Consider the following 12,609-nt stretch of genomic DNA (forward strand, 5'->3'; position numbering starts at 1 on the left):
CTATAAGGTGACAGCTTCCCTAGATCTTTCTCCTTAGGTATGTCAGGAACACATATGATGCCTGGTTGGTGGAAATAGCATCTCTTTTGTAGGGTACCTGGGGAGGGCAAGTGGCAGATTGTTTCCAGTTCTAGATGAGCCCATTATGAGGCCCCAGCTGTGGAGATCCTAATCCTGCCACCTCTACTGTCTCCTGCTCAGTCCACAATGCACCCAAGATTGTGAGGACAACTAGTTCTTGAAACAAACAAAACAATAAAATAAAATAACTGACAACTCCTCTTTATTAAATGATAAGAAAATATTATATATAAAGTCACTTGTCTGTTGCACAAGTGTTTCTTCCTTCCCTGTGGGATGCTACCCCATGTGAGCAAAGTGCAAATACACAGCCCATTTAAATGCCCTGTAATTTGTGAAGCTAACGGGCAAGACACAGAAGCTCACACTCTCATTCTCAGTCACTGCACACACAGGAGAAAATGAAACATTTCAATTCACAGAGACTTAGGTGAAGAGTTACCAGCTTCATTTAGAATTCCCATGTTATGCCTTCTAAACATCTCTCCTAACAATTCAACCAGCTGTTACTCTTCAAAACATGTGTCACTTTCTTTGCATTTGGGTCAAATTCCAACTGTGAAGATCCATTGAAGAAATAGTAAAACCCTGCAAATACAGACAGGGGAAATAGTGAGATATTTTTTCCAATAAATAAATTTGGCAAAGTACAAAACTCATAATAATAGATACCTAAAAGCAGAAAGTGTTTATAGAATTATACTACTTGGCAGGGATTATGTTAAACATTTTACGTGATGTTTTTTCATTTATTTCTGCAACAATCCTAAGAGTATATCTAACTCCATTTTACAGATGAGGAAGTTGAGGTTCAGACAAATTTAGATGCTTGCCCAAGGTCACTCAACAAGGAAAGAATGGAGATGGCACTCAACTTCAGCTCTGTCTGACAGCAAAATCATGCTCTGAGTTATTAGGTTATTCTGCTTGCAGTCAGATAAAATTCTCTGCATCTTTGGAAACTGTGGTATCCTTAAGCTTTTCCTTCCCACTATTCCTCCTCCCCTTTCCTCATGAGGCAGCCTGGAGGGCATTTCTGGCCTCAGAGAGGCACAGGGACACTTTTAGAGCCTGATGATCCTTTATGACTCTGTCATCATGGTGCTCAGATTACCTTTCAATAAAGATCATCTATCCCTCCACCCACCTATCCCTGAGGAGGAAAAAAAATATTTTTTTAGACTTTGGGCTCATGGAAAGTTAAATATTGGCAACTGACTGACTACTCAGGAAAGACAGAGAAAATCTCCCCAGGAATTAGTAGCAGCAGTGAGATAGAGAACACCAGCTGGCCAGTGTTAAACTTGGCCACACCACTTGAGGAAATTTTTATATAGCTTATTATATGAGGTAGTCATATAATTGATATGAAATTCATAAGTTGAAATTTAGGGTTGAAAGGAGGAACCTGGTTAAAAAAAAACTGTTATGAAATATTATTTCAATTTTCCTCTTCCCTCTGATACTATAGACTGTTTCAAGTGCCCCACTGACAACAAAATAAGTGTCCTCCTACCAAATGCTTCAAAAACAGCATCCACCTCTAGGTCAACCCCTGGGAAGTCTTCCACTATTTGCTTGGGAAAGCCTGGCTCCATGGATTGTCTCTTCTCATCAAATCTGCACCGAGTAAAAGAAACAAAGCTCAACATTACATGGAGGTCATGTTACCAAAATTTGTAAATCATGTTAGGCTTAATGTGGAATTCTAACAAACTTTCCAAGTACTGCAAATAAATGTCAGACATGTTTAGTGCTACAGAAATGTGTGACTTTAATGGTACTGCAAACTTAGCTCTTAAAATCTCTACCAGAAATAGAGGTAACATCCTGATCTAGCAGATGCTGTTTGTTACCATATTTCTTAGGTCTGGACAGAAAGAATCTTAATCATCCTTCTATCACAAAGATATGAACATACAGTGAATTCAATCATTCATCTAAAATACAAATTTGAAGTCCTCTATCATACTTTGTACATATATGTTGTCCCTACCATGCACATCTGGATTTCCTATGGCAGTCTCCTATGAAAAGGGATTGGGACAAGAAGCAAAGCACAGTAAGTGCATCTTTGATTGTTGGCTGGACTTTCGTTGGTCCACCCAGATCTCAGAGTCTGGGCAGATAGCCCAAGAATTAGCACCTCTGAGAGTCCTATACAGCTAGACTGTTATTACCTGTCATCCTCTTAGGCAGAGGTAATGAATGGGTGAAGCTAAGGGAAGCCCTTGAGAATCACATAGTACAGTTGTGAAATCAAGACAAACACTCAAACAATGAGTGGACTATAAGACAAAGGGAAAGGAATGGTGTCCCTGTGGCCTGGATTCGCAGGGCTTCTTTCAAAAAAGAAAAGCCCAGTTGGGTTTGGCATGCAGCAGGGAAAGCTTCATGGAAGTAGTGCGACTTGAGCTAGGACTTGGAGGATGGGCAGGGTTTGTGTAGGTGGAGGAGAAAGGAGCACACTCCAGGCAGATGGGGCAACAGCACAAAGGGAAGCTCCAGCTTATTGTACATGGGACTCAAAACAGGAAAGCTTAAGAAATGCCTGTTATCAGGCACTGCTATATTTGAAAGTAAGCACTTCCCCACAGTTGTCTAAAGCCCCACCATTCCTACTGTGAGGGACGCAGGTCTAAGAGTAAGGCGGGGGATTTCCTTAGAAAAAGAAAATAATTTCCCTAATTAGGATCATACAAAGTCATTCCCATCAAATTTTACCTCCAGTATTTGTCCTCTACAAAGAAGTATGTTTTCTTCTTTTCCTTATCAGAAAAGGCTGCATCTATTTTCCTTATTGTTGAAGGAAAACCCAGGGTATGGATGTCTTTTGGGTAACCTGCTTGCACCTCCTTTCCTCTGATGACCCAGAACTGATTTCCTGTGTTTAAAAAAAAAATCACAATCACGTTGAATCTACAACAGATATCTTTGGTTTTAGAAATACTTCTCAGCACCTTTGATTTTCACAGTAAAAAGGAAGCAAGGGGGCTTCCCTGGTGGCGCAGTGGTTGAGAGTCTGCCTGCCGATGCAGGGGACACGGGTTCGTGCCTCGGTCCAGGAAGATCCCACATGCCATGGAGCGGCTGGGCCCGTGAGCCATGGCCACAGAGCCTGTGCATCCGGAGCCTGTGCTCCGCAATGGGAGAGACCACAATAGTGAGAGGCCCGCGTACCGCAAAAAAAAAAGGGGGGACGCCAAAATTTTAGATTTAGTCACCAGCTCAAAATAGACATTAAACAAAAATTTGCAGCTTGAATGAATGAACACAGACCAATTGAGGGAATTTACAACTCTGAGCAATTTCCAATTAAAGCCTTAATCAATTTTCCAGTGAGAGGCTTTATTTTAGCAAGTTAAAGAAATTATTATATAATAATTACCTTTAAAAATGAAAACGCTGTCTTTGCTAATAACTTCATATGCAGCATCTATGCCTGAAGGAAGAGATGGCCAAAACGAAGAGATCAAATGAAATTCAACAGGTGTCCTGAAGGATTTGCGCCAAAAATGTCTGAAAAACATGTAAAAAGAAATGAAAATTGAAAGAAGTCTTTCACCTTTCAGCGTATTTTCTTCATTGTCCTGTCTCACCCATCTTCCCCCAGTCCCACATCCTCTAGGCTTAATGACAGACAGAAATCAGGTGTGTTGTCACTGGGGAAAAATCTTTCCTTTTTTTCCAGAAGATTGCACTGGACCTGTTGCCATAGGATTCCAGAGTAATGTCTTCTGTGAAAGGAAAGTTATCTTACAATGCAAATTAATCAGCTGACTGTAACCTTTAAATACTTACAATTAATGCAAAACAATATATATATTATACCATCATTTGTATTTTCAAAAAGATAGGCAGATGTGTGTGTATGTATATGTGCATGTAAGTATATTTTTATATATACACAGAGCAATTCTGGAAGGATACTTAAGAGTTCATCACTATGGATGAAGATAGGGAGAACTGAGGTACTAAGAGTCAATGATGTGGTGATGACTTTCTTTTAACTTTCTTTCCACTTGTGCAGTTTTATCATGTGCATATTTATCCAGCAGTGAGTAAATTGATTGATTAAATGTAATGGTATCCTGGTATCATTTTTAAAGGAAGTGAAGATAAAATTCTGATTCTAAAGTCCTAATTGTGACTTTTGAAAAGCAACTGTAACTTATAACATTTGGAAATGACAATTACAGGGTAAAAATTAAATCATCCTAAGTCTTTGAAAATGAACTTGACAATTTTAGGAAAATATGGAAAGTGAAGCACCAGAAAGATTCCAAGTTTAGAAAAAAATTTTTTGTTTTAAATATTTAAAAATCCCTATCAAGTTTCTGTTTGTTTTCCTCTCTAAGCATTGTATAGATACATCAAAAGAATAGATAGGAAAATATAGTTTTCTGGTCTGACCTATCTTTAAAGAACAGAACTTCTCCCCTCAGAGTGCTGACTGCATCAAAGGACAAAGCAGGATCACATGTGGCTGGTGTGCCAGGTTCTGGAGGCACAGATTCTGTGGGCACCACAGGGTCATCTGTAGAAGCTGTGGGAGGTCCTAAAGGGAACAGATATGAGGATGCAAACATTAGAAGAAATGTGATTCTTCTGTCAATTTATATCCTTTCCAAACATACTCAAAGTGCTTTGAGTTAAATTACAAATGCTTTATGCAGCATTTTGAAGCTTTCCTGAAGACCATCATTGCAAAGTTACAATGACTAATTTTTCCAGCATCACTCACCATACAGGGACTGAATGCCATTCACATCATCTTGAGAAAGGTGGAACCGAGCCAGGTCTGTCAGTGGGTTGTAGACTGGATACATCAAAGCTTCACTATTGGTTGAGTGTTGGAGACCCAAGGAATGGCCAAGTTCATGGGCAGCAACGAGGAATAAATTGAGCCCTATTAAAGAAATCATAAATAATAGTTACTCAGTCCTTAAATACATGTACATTACACAGATCAGCTGTGTATTATATTTGTTTACTTCCTGGAAGCACACAGTGCTTCCCGCCTCTTTTTTTTTTTTTTTTTTTTTGGTTAATTGATCAATTGAATGAGTACACTTAATGGAAAGCCAAGTGTTTTTCAAGGCTCATTATTGAAATCAATCTCCGGGAAAAATTATCCAGGCATATCCAATTACTCCCATCTCCAGCCTGATTCTGCTGATTCTTGACCCATTGGGAAATCCATAACACTCCATTCCTTCAGTATTCTTAGCTATTAAGAGTTCTCCAGGGCCTCCCTGGTGGCGCAAGTGGTTGAGAGTCCGCCTGCCGATGCAGGGGATACGGGTTCGTGCCCCGGTCTGGGAGGATCCCATATGCCGTGGAGCGGCTGGGCCCGTGAGCCATGGCCGCTGGGCCTGCGCATCCGGAGCCTGTGCTCCGCAACGGGAGAGGCCACAACAGTGAGAGGCCCACATACCGCAAAAAAAAGAAAAAAAAAAAAAAAAAAAAAGAGTTCTCCAAGTTAATCCTACAGATGCCACCAGAAAACTACTAGAGCTAATCAATGAATTTGATAAAGTAGCAGGATACAAAATTAATGCACAGAAATCTCTGGCATTCCTAGACACTAATGATGAAAAATCTGAAAGTGAAATTAAGAAAACACTCCCATTTACCATTGTAACAAAAAGAATAGAATATCTAGGAATAAACCTACTTAAGGAGACAAAAGACCTGTATGCAGAAAATTATAAGTCACTGATGAAAGAAATTAAAGATGATACAAATAGATGGAGAGATATACCATGTTCTTGGATTGGAAGAATCAACATTGTGAAAATGACTCTACTACCCAAAGCAATCTACAGATTTACTGCAATCCCTATCAAAATACCACTGGCATTTATCACAGAACTAGAACCAAAAAATTCACAATTTGTATGGAAGCACAAAAGACTCTGAATAGCCAAAACAATCTTGAGAACAAAAAACGGAGCTGGAGTAATCAGGCTCCCTGACTTCAGATTATACTACAAAGTTATAGTAATCAAGACAGTATGGTACTGGCACAAAAACAGAAATATAGATCAGTGGAACAGGATAGAAAGTCCAGAGATAAACTCATGCACATATGGTCACCTTATCTTTGATAAAGGAGGCAGGAATATACAGTGGAGAAAGGACAGCCTCTTCAATAAGTGGTGCAGGGAAAACTGGACAGGTACATGGAAAAGTTTGAGATTAGATCACTCCCTAACACCATACACAAAAATAAGCTCAAAATAGATTAAAGACCTAAATGTAAGGCCAGAAACTACCAAACTCTTAGAGGAAAACATAGGCAGAACACTCTATGACATAAATCACAGCAAGATCCTTTTTGACCCACCTTCTAGAGAAATGGAAATAAAAACAAAAATAAACAAATGGGACCTAATGAAACTTCAAAGCTTTTGCACAGCAAAGGAAACCATAAACAAGACCAAAAGGCAACCCTTAGAATGGGAGAAAATATTTGCAAATGAAGAAACTGACAAAGGATTAATCTCCAAAATTTGCAAGCAGCTCATGCAGCTCAAAAACAAAGAAACAAACAACCCAATCCAAAAATGGCAGAAGACTTAAATAGACATTTCTCCAAAGAAGATATACAGACTGCCAATAGACACATGAAAAAATGCTCAAATCATTAATCATTAGAGAAATGCAAATCAAAACTACAATGAGATATCATCTCACACCAGTCAGAATGGCCATCATCAAAAAATCTAGAAAAAATAAATGCTGGAGAGGGTGTGGAGAAAAGAAAACACTCTTGCACTGCTGGTGGGAATGTGAATTGGTACAGCCACTATGGAGAACAGTATGGAGGTTCCTTTAAAAACTACAAATAGAACTACCATATAACCCAGCAATCCCACTACTGTGCATATACCCTGAGAAAACCATAATTCAAAAAGAGTCATGTACCAAAATGTTCATTGCAGCTCTATTTACAATAGCCCAGAGATGGAAACAACCTAAGTGTCCATCATCGGATGAATGGATAAAGAAGATGTGGCACATATATACAATGGAATATTACTCAGCCATAAAAAGAAACGAAATTGAGCTATTTTTAATGAGGTGGATGGACCTAGAATCTGTCATACAGAGTGAAGTAAGTCAGAAAGAGAAAGACAAATACCGTATATTAACACATATATATGGAATTTAAGAAAAAAAATGTCATGAAGAACCTAGAGGTAAGACAGGAATAAAGACACAGACCTACTAGAGAATGGACTTGAGGATATGGGGAGGCAGAAGGGTAAGCTGAGACAAAGCGAGAGAGTGTCATGGACATATATACACTACCAAACGTAAAGTAGATAGCTAGTGGGAAACAGCCACATAGCACAGGAAGATCAGCTCGTTGCTTTGTGACCACCTAGAGGGGTGGGATAGGGAGAGTGGGAGGGAGGGAGATGCAAGAGGGAAGAGATATGGCAGCATATGTATATGTATAACTGATTCACTTTGTTTTAAAACAGAAACTAACACACCATTGTAATGCAATTATACACCAATAAAGATATAAAAAAATAAAAAAAAAGAGTTCTCCAAGTTAAAACAAAAATCAACACTGAAATCATTCTGAGAGATGTATAACTAACCTGATGTATCCTTTGTCCATTTTTCATCATCATCAAAGTGAGCATCTCCATAAATCCCTGGCCCAGGTGGATAGGCATGAGCCAAAACTTTTCCAGGTCCATCAAAAGGGCTAAAGTCTCCATGTTCTAAGAAAGAAAAAAAAATTTATTGTCAAGATTAGTAATTAGGATCTCTCTGGAATCTTTTCTAATGAAACGACAACAGATAAAATTTTGCATGGTTTTTTTTTTTCCCCTTGTTTCTGTTTTTTACCTCGAACTGCAAAAATGATCATTATGTCTGCCTCTCCTTCATTGATCCTGGAGAATGTAAATGGAGTCACCTCCTCCCAGACTGTCAGAGCTTTCTCAATGGCAGAATCAACAACATCTCTTGGCAAATCCAGTGTATAATTCACAATCCTGTATGAAAAAACAATTGAAGATACTATTTCTCCTGTGATAGTGATTTATAAATCTCAGTATTATGTCAAAATCTCTTTGGACCCATTACCTGTAATTGAGGTGAGTTTTCCTCCACTTGGGCATGCCAGGAAAGGTGCTGAAGTGACCAACGTCAGGAACCCCACATCTGGGCTTGCGTATCACCTCCAGAGTGTCAGAGTCCAGCTTCCCCGTCACCTCCAGCCCCAGGAACCTCTGCATTTCCTGTATTTTTTTAACTACCGGACTACTGTCCTTTCTTCTAACAAACAGATTCACATCCTTTTCAAGGTTGTAGTAGTTTTCGAGGTATTGCTAGCAGAAACATAAGTATAGTTTTTAGGTCATTTTTATGATTTTTAGTGGTTTATGGTAAACTTGTACAGTTGCTCACTTAATCTATTTGAAATATTCCTCTAGTTTATTGAAATCAAAGTGTCATATTTGTTTAATTCTTCAGTTGCAGACTCCTCCTCACTTTCGTTTTATCTTTGTAACAGAATATCTCTGCAGCTTATTTTACTACCAAAGCAATGAAAATTGCAATGAATTGGAAAATCAAGATAATTATCCAGGGAACTTAAAGGAGAAAAACAAAACAAACTTCCTTGTGAGTAATTGTACATTTCAGCTACATTTATTCAATTTTCCACTTTATGCTTCTCACAAGGACCTGGCTGAAGAAAAAAACTTAGACAAATCTCTATATCTAAACATGACACCAGCAATAAAAATATCCATCTAACTTTATATTGGATTAAAATACCTACAGAAGTTCCAAAGCAAGATATATTTCATATACTCTCCACTTGTTAATCATGTGTCTTAAGCAGTGCTGCTAGTAAGGTGGCTTTGATCTTAGGAAATTACCTAATATCTCTGGCTTTTGTTTCTTCTGGCATAAAAAGAGGAGTCCAAATAGGTGATACTGAGACCCTCTCCACGTACAACACTCTATAACTCTCTGCCTTTGAACTTCCTATACATTAAGTTCAAACAATTCTGTGAGTTTTATAAATAGAAAGTAGAGAGTTTCCAGTTAGCCCTGTCAGGGAGCGTGAGGGCTGGCTCCCTTAATTACCTGAACAAGGTCCATGCTGTCATCCTTGTCCTTTGCAGCTCTGTCCAATGGATAGGCTGAGCAAACTGCCACACATAGCAACAGCAGAACTGGAAGATTCCTCATTTCCATTGACATTTCTCAGCTCTCTTCTGTCTTAATGCCTTGCTCTCTTCCTATCTTCTTCTAGGTTAATGGTCTGGACTCCGACTTTTATAGGGTGACAATGTTTGCTTAGATCACCCACACACAGCTTGACTCATGATTGCTTTCCTATGAGTGGCAGCAGGACCTTTTTCAAAAATTTCAAATCCAAAATAGGATGATATAACCTACTTTACTAATTTCTCTCAACCTTTCCATTTTGCAAGTCAAAAGAGTGATTAATCTCCAGGAAATTCTTCCTGTCTTGGTAAGAAGAAAACTGGAGCAGTTTTTTTTTATTCTGGAAAAAAAAAGTGACTGGAATTTACTAGATAGTTTATGTTTGTGGATTTGAGAAGTAGCATGACATGGTAAAAATGTCAGAATTCTGTAGAAATTTTAAATGTAATTTTATTTTAAGAAGAACATATTTAAAATCAAATGTAATAAGATATAAGTAAATGCAAAGCTGTACATAAATAGTTACAGTCTATACTATTAAATTCTGTAAAAACAGAAGAAATACTATCTAGAATAAAATTGAAAGGGAAATTCACTTTTTGAAACTTGATTTGAAATACCTACTGTCACATTCTGCTTGGACTTGTTAGTCCTTGAGGAGGAGATGCTCATGGGAAGGATGCTCATTCCTCAAGATTTTGAGGAAGAATGACACATATCAATTTTCTTTTGGTTGGTCTTAATTCTGTACCCAATTTATTAATGGGTGATAGACCTCTAATAGCTACTCCGCAAATACTCAAAGAATTGATATAAATTACTTTGTTCATTAGACTGAAATTCTCCTCTGTCTTATCTTCTACTCTTTTCTTATTCTCTTTCAATCTCTTTTCTTCCTCCCTAAATTCAAATTTGTAGATATTTTAAAGTTAAAAAAAAGCCATCCTAAATTCTTGTCCTTTGCTTATCATGTTTCTCTTATCTTCTCCTCCCTTTTTTCCTTTTTCTTTTCCTTCCCTTCCCTTTCCTACCTTTTCTTTCTTTTTCTTTGTCAACTGGACTACTGCTCACATCACTTGTGTGAAATAAATGTTTGTAAGGAAGACCCTAAACCTTCCCAGAGGAAGAAACTTTGTTAAATACTTTACATACAATTCTCCTGCCACCTGCCACCAACCTATCTCCCCACCAACCTCACTTCCTATATCCTTAGAAAAATAAATTAAAAAAGAAATTCAAAAGGGATGCTAGTGGGAGGAAGCAAAACTTACACTTATTAAACATGTACTAAGTGCACAAACTTTTATTTATCACCACACTTTGTTTTTTCTTTGTTTGCTTGCTTATTTGTTTACTAAAGAGAAGAATATCCTGGGAGTGAGAATTAAATAAAATGATGAATAAAAATATGCATTTAATGAACATTTAATAAGTGTATGCTTTGATTTTTCCCACTACATCCCTTTTGAATTTTCCTTTTTTGCTTTACTTTTTGTATGTTTTTAAAGAAATATTGGAGATGTTTCACTCAATATTTATAGAAGATGTAATAGGATTCTTCAGTGGTTGTAACCTGTAGCTGGAAGTTTCCAGTTGCCTAATGACCACTTGGCAGGGGTTATATGGTACTTTTGAGCATCCATTTTTAGGCTAGATTCTGTTCAAAGACACATCAAAACTAGAGTTCTATATTCCTTAGTGTCTTGATTCATTTTGACTGAGATAAGGGTAAAATACTTGTTTACACTGATGTCAGGGGAGCTAAGGGGGTTGGAGTGGTAAAGGCTTGTACCAGATATGAATTCCAGAAAGAAACAATGAAGTCAGGCAGAAGAGGTAGTGAGAAATTAAAAGCAGAAGAGCTGTGACATCCACAATTGTCAATTCCTTCTAAATTAAGGGGTTTTCTGTGTAAATTTTCTCTGCTAGCATAATTTATAAAACATTTTTTAAATTTAGAGGGAAACTTGACAGATTTTATGTTCATTTTCCCAACTGTTCAAAAGTGATTGACAAAAGAGGCCATCTTCTTCCTGAGAAAAAGTTTGCCAGTGCAGAACTTTGTCATCTTTTAAAACAGACTTCTCTGAGAGGTCTTCCTTGAGCCCCAGGAAGAGTTCATTACTTAGTTCTTAACAGTATCTGTACTTGCCTGATTTTTCATACTGAACTCTAGTGTAATAGTTTACTTATCTGCCTCCCCATATTACTGTAAAGTCTTGAGGGTAGGGACTGTTTCCCATTTATTTCTGTACTCCTAATACTTAGGGTGGGGCTTTGCATACAGCAGGAATCCCCAAATCGGGTAGAGAATTAATTAATATATTAATTATGAATGAAAGGCTCACAGCAAAAGTCAAACAGGTAAATGAAAAGTCAAAAATTTCACAAATGATGCATATATAAATTCCCAGATCGTACATGTCATATTTACTAAATACCCTAATAACTGATTTATTTTATTTTATTTTCATAGAAAAAGTTTCAAGCTATCATCTTAAGTCTCTCTAATAAGAGAATAAATGAAAGATTTATATACTTAAAATCCTTATTCCTATATCTGTTGAACACCAAAACTAAGACTGTGGAGTCAAGGAGGTTTCTGACAATGAATGAGATAGTTTGAATTTTGTGGATTAAATTTTAAAAGGGAACAGAATAATGCGAAGGAATAGGCAAATTACAGAGTAACCGAGTGGAGGAAGGAAGGGAGGGAAGAGGAAGGAAGGAAAGAAGGAAGAAAAGACAAAATGGAGGGAGGAAAAGAGAAAGGGAAAGGGGAAAAAAGGAAAAAAGCAGGAAAAAGTAAGAAAGAGTAAATATTGGACTGGCCAAAAAGTTCGTTCGGGTTTTTCTGTCAAAATTTTTGGCCAACCCAATATATCAAATGTAGAGGGGAGTTGTGAACATTAGGGAAAAAATGGGCTTTTTCTGCACAGGAAGGAAGATGACTGTTCCACAGAACAATCATTTGTCATATGGTGAAATATGTAAAAGGGTCAGAATGGGTGCTTTTGTAAATCTAGCCTCCAGGGATCAGAGGTCTAGAAGTAAACTTAAATCTGATCCAAACTTAGATTCAAAAGCAGGAAGTTAGTCCAAGTAACAGTCTGTCTCATAACTTTTCACTTTTGTCTTCCTATTTATCATGATTCTCCATGACTAATCAGATGAAATAACACATGATCCTTGTTACCTCCAGCTGATATATCATTCTTTTAGCTATTCATTCATTTCTCAAGTGTCTGAGTCTTAAATTCTTCAGAATAAACAAAGTAAGACTGTAGATTTGGAGATAATATTTAAAAGAGAAATATAGAAAAA

The 12,609-nt window shown here is 37.4% G+C and overlaps 1 protein-coding gene across 1 annotated transcript; it reads right to left on the reverse strand.

Moving 5' to 3' along the window:
* Positions 1 to 266: 266 nt before the first annotated feature.
* LOC132493419 (stromelysin-1-like) lies at positions 267 to 9,383 on the reverse strand. Its single transcript, XM_060103932.1, has 10 exons — positions 9,202 to 9,383; positions 8,191 to 8,435; positions 7,951 to 8,099; positions 7,698 to 7,823; positions 4,826 to 4,990; positions 4,495 to 4,639; positions 3,470 to 3,600; positions 2,806 to 2,965; positions 1,598 to 1,701; positions 267 to 669 (listed from the first exon to the last, which is right to left on the reverse strand). Exons 1-10 carry the CDS (start codon positions 9,316 to 9,318, stop codon positions 569 to 571), a joined length of 1,443 nt encoding a protein of 480 aa, XP_059959915.1. The 5' UTR covers positions 9,319 to 9,383; the 3' UTR covers positions 267 to 568.
* Positions 9,384 to 12,609: the final 3,226 nt, after the last annotated feature.

Source organism: Mesoplodon densirostris, chromosome 7 (assembly GCF_025265405.1).
Source record: "Mesoplodon densirostris isolate mMesDen1 chromosome 7, mMesDen1 primary haplotype, whole genome shotgun sequence".
In the NCBI taxonomy this organism is placed as follows: Eukaryota; Metazoa; Chordata; class Mammalia; order Artiodactyla; family Ziphiidae; genus Mesoplodon; species Mesoplodon densirostris.

What these genes read in the sequence shown, in the direction of transcription:
- LOC132493419 (XM_060103932.1), bottom strand. Translation starts at nt 9,318, where the DNA reads ATGTCAATGGAAATGAGGAATCTTCCAGTTCTGCTGTTGCTATGTGTG. An exon ending in GTTCTGTTCTTTAAAGATAG is followed by an intron (nt 3,601 to 4,494) that starts GTCAGACCAGAA and finishes CATGTTTTTCAG; the next exon opens with ACATTTTTGGCGCAAATCCT. An exon ending in CAGCGTTTTCATTTTTAAAG is followed by an intron (nt 2,966 to 3,469) that starts GTAATTATTATA and finishes TTTTAAACACAG; the next exon opens with GAAATCAGTTCTGGGTCATC.